The 14263-nt window shown below is 29.1% G+C and overlaps 2 protein-coding genes across 2 annotated transcripts; both read left to right on the top strand.

Moving 5' to 3' along the window:
* Positions 1 to 3959: 3959 nt before the first annotated feature.
* Positions 3960 to 7009, top strand: LOC112705222 (probable fatty acyl-CoA reductase 4). The gene is made up of 7 exons (XM_029288729.1): positions 3960 to 4141; positions 4472 to 4536; positions 5156 to 5348; positions 5643 to 5804; positions 5907 to 5988; positions 6607 to 6686; positions 6898 to 7009. The coding sequence occupies exons 1-7, from the start codon at positions 3960 to 3962 to the stop codon at positions 7007 to 7009; spliced, it is 876 nt and encodes a 291-aa protein (XP_029144562.1).
* Positions 7010 to 7813: 804 nt separating this feature from the next.
* LOC112708385 (fatty acyl-CoA reductase 8) lies at positions 7814 to 12379 on the top strand. The gene is made up of 9 exons (XM_029288728.2): positions 7814 to 7892; positions 8006 to 8109; positions 8619 to 8821; positions 10154 to 10254; positions 10387 to 10579; positions 10779 to 10940; positions 11077 to 11158; positions 12067 to 12125; positions 12217 to 12379. The coding sequence occupies exons 1-9, from the start codon at positions 7814 to 7816 to the stop codon at positions 12377 to 12379; spliced, it is 1146 nt and encodes a 381-aa protein (XP_029144561.1).
* The last annotated feature ends 1884 nt before the right edge of the window (positions 12380 to 14263 follow it).

Genomic DNA, 14263 nt, shown 5'->3' with positions numbered 1-14263 from the left:
TTCTTGAGAAAGGGAATCGAAAACAAGAGAAAGGGAAAGAAACAGTCCTTTGAGGGCTGTGTTTTTGTATTGATGCTGATTTACTTCCATGAAACCAAGTTCCCTCACTTGGATGGACTTGATGCTCCCCCGGCACCATGGGTGGCCTATTGGACAAAGAAGATGATACTAGACCGGATTTCTAAGGAAGCAACAGACACAATGATAATGTGTTGATTTGAAGCATTGTGCATGCAGAAATATTTTTCTTGATAATTGAATATTTATCACGTATTATTCATCACATGAATTGAATTCGGTTAAGTATTTGTGGTCATTTTGATTCACCTGATTGTTTTTGTATTTCATTGTTTCAAATACTCTGCTAAGTAAATAATTTTGTATTTTAGGGACTTCTATATAGAAAGCAAATAAAGGGGAAAGAGAAAAGAAAAAGGGAGAAAGAAGAAAAGAAAGTTGTTGTTGTGGATTCTTCTTCGGAAGAAGAATCTTTTTCGGAATCCAAATCAGAATCAGAATTTGACAATATAACGCTGGCAGAGAGAACAAAACAAAAGAGGCTCATGAAAAAAGAAAAAATTATTCCAACGGATTCAAAAACATCAAGTGAATCTCAAAACCAGTGCAGTTCAAATGGTTCTAATTAACAATATTTTGTTCAACTTGTTTAAAAAAGTAGACACTGCTTCTTTTGAATGTATATATGTCAACATTAATGTAAATGTTAATATTAATGTATGGATCTAATGTTAATGTATTTACTGATTCAAGATGGATTACTCATTGTCTTGTTATATACCTGTTGGAACTGCCTGGCTACTGTTTTGTTGCAGGTTCACAGTGAAAGAAATCAGGGTGATTACTAATACATTATGAACTCCAAAAGAACACAGTGAACCAAAATTACTACACTAGGCGAACCAAAAGATAGAAACACACTGAATCCCTAAACACTGATCCCTAAACCCTAAACCTAAACACTAAAACCAGAACCCTGAATATTAAACCCTGAACTCATAAACCCTAAATTCCTAAAACCCTAAAACCTAAATCCTAAACCCTAAACCCTAAACCCCAAAAACACAATGAACCAAAATTAATGCAATTGGTGAACCGAAAAAGTGCATATCTCAACATAACATAGATCTAATTTTAAAAGAATGCTACTATCAAAACTCTGAACTCTGAACCATGAACCAAAAAACAAATTCTTATTATTCAACTTACAAATTAATGCACTATACAAATCGAAAAACTGCATATATCAATATAGAATTTCACAAAAAGAGTGACTATTCATTAAAGACTATCAACATTTAGAAATTAAACCTACTATAACCATGGTGAACCGAAATTTTCTCATGGGTAAACAAAAATTTACATTAATAAAAACTAAAACTTGTAAAATCTTGTCTTGGATAATTCATATCTGGTGTATTGTAAAGAATGGAGCTTGACTGAATCTTGTCTTTTTTACCAGGTTTGATCCAAGTCTGTTCTTGGGCCGACCTCTTGTTTTGATACGTGGTGGGCTTTGAAGATCATTTACATTGCTTAATGTCGTTTCTTCGTGGGTTAACAAACTTTTTCCTTTCCTTCTCTCTTGATATTCTTCCATCTCCGCCATGACCTTGTCAAATGCTCGGTGCAAAATTCCAGTCAACTCTTCATACTCGGATGCAAATTCACATATATTGTGTGACCGAAACACTAATTCATTAAATCTCTTACTTCTTGGCTCTAGTACAAGTTCATCTTGGCTGCTCTTGATGTGTCTATGCCTCCTCTTTCTGTTCTTACTCCAGCGTTCCAATATGTATTTCGGTGCCACGTTATCCACTGGCTCAAAGCTTAGAACGCTTAGGGAATGGTGGCATAATATGCCCCTAGACTCAAAAAGCAAGCAATGACACTTTACATCTTGTGATACTGTGTCATAGGTGACGACAAACTTGTTGAATGTGGAGTTGGAAACCTGCTCTATGACTTCATATGTTGTGAAACCTAGAGTGAAATGCATTGATCTTGTGATACAATTCACTTTACCTCTAAATTGAGCTTGCACTTCCCTAAACTTCTCATGGGTATATACACGCTGAAACTGTGCCTCTATTGCTGATTTTGTTGTGCATGGTATCACGATGTGAAAATCTGCAGCATCAAATTCTCTCTCTGCTTACTCTCTGCTTGCTAGGAAATTGTCGTATTGCTTCATGAATTGTCTCAAGGAGCTATTTCGTGTGATAAACTTGTTGAAAAATGAATGCATATTCTCGCTGCTTTGCGTACTTCTCATCCCGGTCCAAAAGTGGTGATCCAAGTAAACCGAAATCCATATATGCCGATCCTCGTACAGCTCTGCAAACCAAACCGAAACTATAAGGTATGGTGAACCAAAAAATAATGCATGCTTTTGGGAAAAAAAGATAAGAGCATAAAAATAACTCGAATTGAAATCTCAATTACCTGAAAGCCACTTGTTGCCTCCGAGACCATACTTTGTGAGGAAATCGTTTCAGTTTCTGTCAAATTCGTCTTTTGTGTGCGAGTTCCAAACAACATGGCTCATCTCTTGTTCAATATCAATGTGTCCCTTGTAGCTATTTAGTTTGCTTGGGATCTTCTTCATGATGTGCCAGATACACCAGCGGTGAATTGTTGTTGGCATGCATAGCTCAATTGCCCTTTGAATTGACGCGCATTGATCGGTAAGAATACCTTTTGGTGCCTTCCCTCCCATGCAACGTAGTCAACACTCAAATAGCTATTTGAATGATTGGATGTCCTCATTTTTCATCAGTGCGCATCCAAGAAGTGTCGACTGGCCGTGGTGATTCACGCCAATAAAAGAACCTAAAACCAAATTGTACCTGCATAAATAACAAGCACACGGTGGTGAACCAAAATATATACACTCACTGAACATCAAATATATTTTTGAATGAACTGAATACCTGTTTGTGTTATAGGTGGTGTCAAATGAAATCACGTCTCCGAAATAATCAAATGCAGCCCTGTTTCTTGCATCAGCCCAGAATGCATGTTTAATGCAGTGATCACCTTCAAGGTTGAGCTCAAAGAAGAAAGGTTCTTCTCTTTTATTCTAACTAGGTACTTCCCAAATTCTTTGGCATCGTCTTCTTCGAAAATATTTCGTACTTCCCTTGTGATGTAATTCCTTACGTCTTTTTCTATAAAAGCTAGTTCACAGTGGCTGCCAGCTGCTGCAACAAATGATTGGTAAGTTTTGCTCGGTCTGATTCCGGCTTCCTCGTGGGTTTCAATGGTGTGACGCACGAACATACTAAGCTCCCTGTGTTGTTTGAGCATTTCAGCCTGGTCTGGACAACAAGGATGTGAGTGATTCAAAATAACTTTGGAAATTGTCCAAAGACCAACATCCTTTATTATCTGTACATAAATTCTGGCCGAACAATTTAACCCAGCTGAAGGGTTTGTCTTCAAAGTTGAAGATATCTTTGATTTCCATCTCCCCTCTCTAGAGCATACAATTAATTGATTCTTAATCTTGTCTTCGTCCTGAGTCGTGTTTTTGATTTTGGTGAAAAAACCAGCAAGTTTGGAATAATATTTGTAGAACTTTCTAGCTTCTTCTAGGATCTTAAAAATAATTCTCACTTTTGGGACAAATTTTTCATCTACAACACAACTGGTCTGCATAGTGAATCGAAGTCTTAATTATGGTGAAGAAATCTTAATTACGGTGAAACTATTATATACTGCTTAGGAATGAAAACAAAACATATTTTGTTCTTATTATATTAAATTATTATAAAAATGATTTTATTGTCATATATATTTTGCGTTTACTATTAACAAATTCTTTAGAACCATAATCTCTAACTATATAGATCCACTATTGGACAAAATTAAACAAATTTATATCGACATATTTATTATATCTATGTACGTAGGTCTTTGAGAAGAAATTGTTCAAAATGCAATTAAAGGATAAGTGTGGTGAAAAATTCAGCTCTTTTTTAGCCGACAAAGTGGTGGCAGTTGCAGGTGATGTTTCTCTTCACAATTTCGGAATCAAAGACCAAATCCTCATTGAAGAGATGTTGGATGCGATTGATATTATAGTGCATACTGCCGGAACTACTACACTTGATGAAAGGTGAAAAATGATGTACAATAAGATTTCATTAATGCAAGCAATAATAATAATAAGTAATGACACTTAGTTCAATAAAAATACTAAAAATATTTTTTATAAAAATATTAAGATATTTATTTAAAAATTTATTTTTTCATTTAGTTACATTTTAAATAAAAATAATATTTTTATAATATATCAAAATCAAAATCTATAAACTATCTAATAACTGAAAAAAGCATCTTTACATAAAGATAATTATACAATTTTCATTCGAGTATCCATTATAATTAATAAGCCGCTATATAGCTTTATTTATTTGGTTATTGTTATCTTGTTTATTTTTTACAGATTTGATGTTGCAATGGATATAAATACAATGGGAGCTTTTAACGCTATAAACTTTGCTAAAATGTGTCATAGAATAGAAGTTTTTCTTCACGTATGAACCGGTATGTAATATCTCAATTTTATAAATATGTGAAGCCTCTACTAGATAGTTGAAAATCCTACCAGACATAAATGTTATTTTCAACAAAAAAGCATTAAAACTTGGGGAGAAAAAAAATTAAAAATTCCCTAAATTTAATTTCATGATCTAATTTTAACTAATACTATTCTAATGATACGGAATTTTTTAAAAAGGAAATAAAAACTAATTTTGCACGAAATCTTAATTTTACAATTATTTTCATTAAAGACTTTAAAACTTTTGATACAAAAATCAAATAACGATTTTTATTTAAAAGAAAAATGTGGCCTAACAAAAAATTATGGTTATATGCTTAAAATAGTAAAAAGTATAACCACGGTACCATAAATATCATAATCATAATTTTTTTTTGTTGACTACAATCATAATTATCATAAAAGCTCTAAATATTTACGATATGTTTGATTTACATGCAATATTCTCTCCCTTCACGTAATGCTTAGCCACCTAGGCCCTAGCTATCTAGTAAGCTAAGCTCGCTATTCATCAAATTCTAACCTTAAAAAGAAAAAAATTTTGATAAATTTATATTTTGGATTCAGCTTATGTTTGTGGAGGAGCAAATGGATTAATATCTGAGGAACCATTTCGCCTGGGCCAAACACTTAAAAGCTCATCAGAATTGGACATCAACTTAGAAAAGCAGTTGATTGAGGAAAAACTTAGTGAACTCCAAGCACAAAATGCCAATGAAGAAACAATCACCTCAATAATGAAAGAATTTGGAGCAATAAGGTAAATCATAATTATATATACAAATCCTGAAAATTTGAGTTCTGCATGCAACGATTATATTGATGATCCATGCATACTATATTCTTTTAAGGCTATGTTTATTTCTGTAAAAACAGAATAAAACAATACACTGAAAATAAGATATAAAGAATAGAGATACAAAATTTAGTATTTTTATATTCTGTTTAGTGATAAATACTATGATATTGTTTTTCTATCTCAGTATCATGTTACTGTAAATAAATATAGCCTTATAGTCCCTTAATTTTCTGGTTATGTTTATGAAAATTCTAGGGCAAATATGTATGGATGGCCAAACACGCATACATTTACAAAAGCCATGGGAGAAATGCTTGTGATGAACATGAAGCGAAATATACCATTGATCATCTCACGTCCTACTGCTGTCATCGGCACTCATTCAGAACCTTTTCCGGGTTGGATTGAAGGTGTTAGGTAAATAATCACTCAATTTAATTATCACATATGTGCGTGTGTGTAATATATAATATTATAATTATTTGAGTAATTAAATGATATAATTTTTTGTGACTACAGAACTATAGACTTTGTGTTCGTTGAGTATTTCAAAGGAGCAATAACTAGTTTTGTTGGTGATCCAAATAAAACTATGGACATGGTGAGTCTCACTGTATTCTTCAAATAATTTTTACTTTGAATTTTTTATTTTCGGATGTTTTATATATATCTCACAGACTCACACAAACAAAAATTAAACTTGTATTTATGAAGTTAAAATTTTTATTTGGAGTAGGTTATTAGAGTTTTGAACTCTTAATATTACATTTTGCTTCGCTTACTTGATAATTAATTTTTTAAAATAAGATATCAAATGAATGAAATGATGGATGGTGCAGGTACCAGCAGACATGGTGATAAACTCAATGATCATAGCGCTGTTGGTTCATTCTAAGTGTAATCTTTCCAACAATTTCATCTGCTACCATATTGGTACTTCCCTAAGAAATCCAATTAAATTGTGGGATATTCAAGAAATAATGTATCTTTATATTACAAGCAATCCCTGGCTAAGAAATTATGAAAAGTCAGGGGCTTTATGTGAAAAACTATTATTCAACCCAAGAATTACTGAAGATCATGAATTTCACCAAACCAAGGTATTGGTTCAAATAAGTTAACTATGGTTTATATTTCCAAAATGTTTATCCATATTGAATCATAATTTTCTATTCTTTACTGATAATACTTAATTATTGTCCCCCTTTACGGTATCAAGGCTTTGAAGAGGATAATGAATCTTTATAGGCCTTATGGTCTCGAGGGCATGTACGTACCCTATGCTACATATTCAATAAGGTGGAAATTCAAGTGCAGTCAATTTTACGTAAAGTTGATAATGGAGAGCCATTAGATGAAAATTTAGTCAAATCAATCAAATTATTTAACGGTTCTCAACTATCAACTTCACATAAAATTGACTGTACCTGAGTTTTTACTATATGCGTGTTGGAAATACTGTATATATGGAATTCATTACATTGATTTGTATATAATATATTATTAACAGTTTTGATGATGAGAACACAGAGAAGTTGCGAATAGCAATAAAAGGAGTTGGCAATATGGATAAGGAATATATAACTTTGATCCTAAGAGCATTGATTGGAAGGACTACTTGATGAATGTTCATTTCCCAGGTCTAATTAAGTATACTATGCAACCAAAGATGTAACCTTACAACAACACTCGTCCCTTTTGTTAGGATTTGGTGATTGCAGGAATTAAATTTGAAATTTCGAATCGCCTTAGTGTTATTTCAGAATGCTGGTTACACCTCTTTATTTTTGTATTGCCTAAGTGTACTCTAGCTGATATATATACACCAAAGTAAATAAATTCTGTTGAGAACAGAACCAAAGCAGAATATCTTCCTAACTAACTTTCCCTCTTTCAATCTGATTTTCCTGACTTGGTGCTATCTCTACCAAAATCCATTGCTAAATATAGAAAGAACAGTAGATGGTGTCATCACAGTTCAAATCATGACAAACACAAGATACAAATGATTATATCCGAATTTTCAATTTCACAGAAATTGATAAATGAGAGTGTTATCTCCAAACACAACATATTTGGCTTTGATTTTGTTAATAATTATGTCAAACAATGGAAAAATTTTTGGTTAAATAATTATGTTGAAATTTGTTGAATGAATTAGAATGAGTAGTTGAAGATATATTTTGTTAGATGGGTAGGTGAAATGTGAGGTGCTTGGCTTCCCCAAAAAATAGAAGGCATATATATATTAGCACCGTGCAATAAAAGAAGTAAAGCAAAACAAACCTTATATGGACATGGATGTAATCATATTGTCTATAGTCTAACACTTTATTTTGGTTCATTATTTTCATTACATCTCTCATAGTTCCTCTGCTTTGAAAGTTCTCCTTCTCATCATAAGAAGAACTACTTAATTATCTCAAATGGAGTTGGAAAGTGTATTGCATTTCCTTGAGAATAAGACCATTCTAGTCACTGGTGCCACTGGCTTCCTCGCGAAAGGTAGTCATATATTATATGTTGTAAAACAATGCAAGTTGTTTTGGAGTCTAATTACTAATACGTTTAATTTTATATGCTTTTAATTAATTATTAATTGTTATGGATTATTGCAGTTTTTGTAGAGAAGATACTAAGGTGTCAACCAAATATAAAGAAACTTTACCTTCTTTTAAGAGCTACCGATACTGAATCTGTCTCTCATCGCTTGCACCATGAGGTGACAAAATATTTTGGTGCAATATATATGATAATGTAAATAATAAACAATGTCCCTTATTATTTCCTATATATACTAAAAAATTGCTGATCACATTCTAGCTTTATTTTAAAATCAATATACATATTAGACTATATCTCTAACTATATGGATTTATTATAGGACAAAAATTAGACAAAATTTATATCGGTATATATATATATATATATATATATATATATATATATATATATATATATATATATATATATATATATAGAGGTTGTTACTTAAATATCCGTTATTGCATTTTGTACTGATGATTTAGATTTGTAAAGATAATTTTTTATTCTAATTGACCAAATTTTTTATAATGTATAATTTGTAATAATAAAAATTTTAAATAATATCACAGATATTAAAACTTGAATATTTAATTTAGCATATAAATGTATAAAAATTTTATTATACTATACAAGAGGTATCATACACTATTTTTTTAGAAAGCATTACCATTCGCATGTATGTAGGTCTTTGGGAAGAAATTGTTCAAAATACAAAGAGATAAGTGGGGTGAAAAATTCAGTTCCTTTTTATCCGAGAAAGTGGTGGCAGTAGCAGGTGATGTGTCTCTTCACAATTTTGGAATCAAAGACCAAATCCTCATTGAAGAGATGTTGGAAGAGATTGATATTATAGTGCACAGTGCCGCAACTACAAGACTTGATGAAAGGTGAAAAACAACGTACAATGAGATTTCATTTAATGTAATAAAATTTAAGGAGCCAAAAACGATCAGAATTTTCTTTATTTAATATTTATTAATTATTTAAATAACATAAATTTTGACTGTTTTTTTCATCTATTATTACCATTGTGTTTATTTATTTAGTTATTTTAAAATGTTTAATAATAAAAAAATATTAAATAAAAAAGAGTAAAGTATTATTTTTGTTCTCAACGTTTGGGGTAAGTCTCAAAGTTGTCCCTAACGTTTCAAAATTAATTCAATGTTGTCCTACCTTTAGGGATCCGTTAACAGAATTGACGGCGTGACAAAATTGAGACGATTTTGAAATGATAGGGACTTAAATAGGACGAAAACATTGGAGACAAAAAGGATACATATAAATAAATTTTAATTTTATCCTTCAATAATATCAATTTTTTACTAGACATAGTATTCAATTATTTTTTAATCATATCTAAATAAATTACACTTAATCATATTACTTTCATTTTAAATAAATTAATTTGTTTATAATTTAACTCTTAAAGATTTTTAGTTATCATGAAATGTTTGTAGAATGACTAGTATATAAACCGGCAAAAAAAAAAAATATATATATATATATACAATAAAATATAAATTATGCCTTTTGTTTCTAATGTATCAAAATTCTTTAAAATTATAAAAAAAATAAATTTATTTAAAATAAAAGTAATGTAATTAAGTGTAATTTATTTAGATGTAATTAAAAAATAATTGAATAATATGTACAATAAAAAATTAATATTATTGAAAATATAAATTATACCTTTTGTCTCTAATGTATCAAAATTCTTTAAAATTATAAAAAAAAATAATTTATTTAAAATGAAAGTAATGTGATTAAGTGTAATTTATTTAGATGTGATTAAAAAATAATTGAATATTATGTATAGTAAAAAATTGATATTATTGAAAGATAAAATTAAATTAAAATTTATTTTTATGTATTGTTTTTTTTCATAACGTTTTCGTCCTATTTAAATTCCTAACGTTTCAAAATCGTCTCAATTTTGACCTGCCGTCAATTCTGTTAACGGATCTCTAACGGCAGGACAACATTGAGCCAATTTTGAAATGTTAGAGACTTAAATAGGACATTATGGATAACTTTGGGACTTACCCCAAAACATTAGAAAAAAAACGATACTTTACTCGACAAAAAATAGTCAAAATTTATTTTATTTAATATTTATTAATTATTACAACAATGAATGAATATTAAATAAGATAAATTTTAAAATTTTTTTTCCTCTCTAACATTACCATTATTATTATCTTGTTTATTTTGTGTAGATTTGATGTTGCAATGGATACAAACACAATGGGAGCTTATAATGCGATAAACTTTGCTAAAATGTGTCATAAAATAGAATTTTTTCTTCAAGTATCTACCGGTATGTAATATTCTCAATTTTATGAATACGTATAATAACACATACATATATAATCTCTTACTAGCTAGTTGAAAATCGTACAACACATGAAAAACTGAAATGTTATGTGATAAATTTGTATTTTGGATTCAGCTTATGTTTGTGGAGAAGCAAAAGGACAAATACCTGAGAAACCATTCCTTATGGGCCAAACGCTAAAAAGCTCTTCAGAATTAGACATCAACTTAGAAAAGCAGTTGATTAAGAAAAAACTGAGTGAACTCCAATCACAAAATGCCAATCAAGAAACAATCACCTCAATAATGAAAGAATTTGGAACAATAAGGTAAATTGTACATATAGAGTCTATATGGTAAAATTTTCTTGTATAAATTCCATGTGTAACATTACATATGAAACTTATCCGATATAAATAATCCTAAAAACTTAATTTCAGCGTGCAATGATTGTAGTGATGATCCATGGTGTTTTTAATTACTTTATATAGCCCTCTAATTTTCTGGTTACGTTTATAAAAATTCTAGGGCCAATTTGCATGGATGGCCAAATACATATGTATTTACAAAAGCAATGGGTGAAATGGTTGTGACAAACATGAAGGGAAATATACCGCTGATCATCACACGTCCTACTGTTATAATCGGCACCCTTTCGGAACCTTTTCCGGGTTGGATTGAAGATGTTAGGTAAATAGCCACTGAATTTAATTAACATACATCTAGACATTTTTTTAAATGGAACTATATATATTCCGATCCATCCTATGAATAGATGATTATTTCAGTAGCTAAATGATATAATTTTGTGATTATTATATTGCAGAACTATAGACTATGTGTTTGTTGAGTATTTCAAAGGAGCAATAACCAGTTTTGTTGGTAATCCAAAGATAACTGCAGACCTGGTGAGTCTCACTCTTTAAATAATAGATCCTTTTTATTTTGAATTTTTTGTATCCGTTTGGTTAAAATATCACACAAAACTAAACGGATATGAAGATGTGAAGCTAGTTTTTAACTTTTCATAATTATTTATTGTCTTTGGAGGAGATTATTAGTTTGATGTTTGAAGCGGATAAGTTTTTGAAACTCTTAGGTAGTGTTTGTTGTGAGATACGGAGATTAGGAGATAGACTGAAATTTTTTTGACGGAGACTAAAACTTTAGTGATATTTTATACTTAAACTACCCTCATTTCAATTAATTTCAACTCTACCCTTTGTGCAAATTAAATTAAAATTTCATTCTTATTTCAGTTTCTGTCTCTCATTTTATACCAAACACAATACTAAAACTTATTTCAGTCTCCGTCTCTTAATCCCTATTTCTCACTTTCAGTTTCTCTTCCAAATGTTACCTTAAGTATTATATTGTTTCATTTTTCTTCTGTCACTTTTAATTATATATACCATAAAATATCAAATCATGGAATTGAAATGATGATGCAGATACCAGTAGACATGGTGACAAACTCAATGATCATAGCGATGTTGGTTCATTCTAAGAATAATACTTCAAACAATTTGATCTACCATATTGGCACTTCGTTAAGAAATCCAATTAAACTTTCAGAAATTCAAGACTTAATGCATCTTTATATTACAAAAAATCCATGGCTAAAAAATTATGGAAAGTCCGGGACTTTATATGAAAAATTTACATTCAACCCCAATTATACGGAAGATCTTGAATTTCCCCATTACAAGGTATGGGCTCAAAAATTAAGTTAGCAGTTTGTATTTACTTTGAATTTTTATTTTATGTTATAACTAATAATTTATTTTAATTTCCCCTTGATTGTTACGGTGTTAAGGGATCAAGGTTGAAGAGGATAATGAACATGTATCGTCCTTATCTTCACTTTGAGGGCATGTAGGTATCCCAATACGATATCTAACTAATAACTAATTATGTTATTGATGTATATATAAAAATGCAATAGTTTTTATTTATTTGTCAACAGCTTTGATGATAAGAACACGGAGAAACTACGAATGGCAATAAAAGGAGTTGGTAGTGTTGAGAGGAAATTTAACTTGGATCCCAAAAGTATTGATTGGAAGGAATATTTGGTGAATGTTCATTTTCCAGGTCTACTTAAGTACTCCATGCAACCTAAGATGTAACCTTACAACAACAATTGTCTTGTCTCTGTTGGAAATTGGGGTCCCAAAATAGTTTCATGATATTTTCAGTTTCGATTGTGTCGTTTTAGATTGCTAGCTACGCTTCTTATCATATGTTTTATCTGTGTGTTTGTAATGCAAATAAAATAGAAATAATCTTACGTTTCTCTTAACATGATACATAATTACATACAAGTACGATTAGATATCTTTTAAATTTATCTTTTAAATAATTTTTATTATTATATTAATTTTAAAAAATTAAAACAAACATATATAAAGAGATTTAATATTTTTTATTTAAAATATAAATTCAAAAAACAGTTTAAGTAAAATTAAAATTCAACAATTTAATATTAAATCTTTTAAATTTTAAATTCCTAACACATCTCAAAATAATTCTTAAATATCTCAAAACACAGATGTAAAATCTTTTATTCTGTAAAACCTAGATCTGTAACGCCTCACGCTGCTCTTCCATTGCTGTGCTCCCCTCTCGCATTGCGCTCTTTTTTCATTTCGTGCTCCTCCCATCTTCACCACGCTCCTCCGTCAGCTTCATCAAAGTGTTCTTTCTCGCCGTGCTCTTCTGCCAAAATTTGGGTGTATGTATAACATATTCTATTTTCCCTAACTTCTCTGGTAATAGATTTTATCTTTTAATCTATGTTTTTGTTTGTATAAGAAAAAAACTTTATTCTTATAAGAATAACTTTAAAACTATTATAGCTAAATAAACATAATAATTGTTATTTTTATATATATCTTTTTATTATTTTTGATAATTTTAGATGTGTTTATAAAATAATTTGTTTCTTCTTTATTATTTTAGATATGTTTACTTAATTTTACTAAAGAAATTTATATTATATGTATTTTCAGATGTACTATTTTAAAAATATTTAATTTATTATTTATTATTTTAAGTGTGTCTTGAATATAATTAAAAAATTATACCATAAATCAAATTACTTTTTTCAAAAAATATCACTAAAAAATTATAAATAACGTGTTTTTTGTCCTTTACGTCTTCTTTTGTGAAAGATTCTATCTTTTTAATCTATTTTTTTTGTATTTGAAAGAAAAAATTTCGTTCTTGTAAGGTTTTTAAGTTATCATAGCTAAATAATTATAATAATTGTTATCTCCACTTTTAATAATATCCATCGTTTTATGATTTTTGATAATTTTAAATGTGTTTATAAAATATTTAGTTTGTTATTTATTATTTTAGATGTATTTATTTAATTTCATAAAAAAATTATATTATATATATTTTCGAATGTGTTTTAAAAATGCTTTATTTATTCTTTATTTTAGATGTGTCTTGAATATAATTAAAAAATTATACCGTAAATTTAATAATAATAATAATAATAATAATAATAATAAAAGAATAATGATAAAAAAAATGAGTTTCCTTAATTATCTAAAGTAATAACTTTACTTGAGGGAGCTTTTGAATCTTAATTACCTGAAGTAATATCTTTACTTGAGGGAGTCTTTGAATGCGTGATGTTCTTGTACCAGAGAGAGGGAGAGAGCGCACAAGAAAAAATGTGATGATGATAACGTTATGAGAAAGAGAATAAATTAATTGCTTTATTTTATTGATAGAAAATTAAAAAAATTTTAGTTGATAATATTTAAACAAATCTAATTAACAAAGCGTTTAACTAAAAATAGAGATTGTTTTAATTAAAAGACGATTAAATAATATTATTTAAATAAAAAATATTGACTAAAAGTTAAATTTTAAAAAATAAACAATATTTTTTATATATAAATATATATTATTTAATTTATTTTAATATATATTTATATTTAATATATATTTTTTATTAGTAATTAATTTTAGTGTATACTTAACATATTTGACTCTGA

This window comes from Arachis hypogaea, chromosome 8, assembly GCF_003086295.3.
Source record: "Arachis hypogaea cultivar Tifrunner chromosome 8, arahy.Tifrunner.gnm2.J5K5, whole genome shotgun sequence".
NCBI classification, from domain to species: domain Eukaryota; kingdom Viridiplantae; phylum Streptophyta; class Magnoliopsida; order Fabales; family Fabaceae; genus Arachis; species Arachis hypogaea.
The sequence above is the reverse complement of the archived record's forward strand: the minus strand, read 5'-3'. Positions and strand labels throughout refer to the sequence as shown.

Bases quoted from the DNA above. Each gene is read 5' to 3' on its own strand.
- LOC112705222 (XM_029288729.1), top strand. From the start codon at position 3,960: ATGCAATTAAAGGATAAGTGTGGTGAAAAATTCAGCTCTTTTTTAGCC. The intron at 4,537-5,155 runs GTCATAGAATAG...TTTTGGATTCAG, and splicing joins TATAAACTTTGCTAAAATGT to CTTATGTTTGTGGAGGAGCA. The intron at 5,805-5,906 runs GTAAATAATCAC...TTGTGACTACAG, and splicing joins GGTTGGATTGAAGGTGTTAG to AACTATAGACTTTGTGTTCG.
- LOC112708385 (XM_029288728.2), top strand. From the start codon at position 7,814: ATGGAGTTGGAAAGTGTATTGCATTTCCTTGAGAATAAGACCATTCTA. The intron at 10,941-11,076 runs GTAAATAGCCAC...ATTATATTGCAG, and splicing joins GGTTGGATTGAAGATGTTAG to AACTATAGACTATGTGTTTG. The intron at 11,159-12,066 runs GTGAGTCTCACT...TACGGTGTTAAG, and splicing joins CAAAGATAACTGCAGACCTG to GGATCAAGGTTGAAGAGGAT.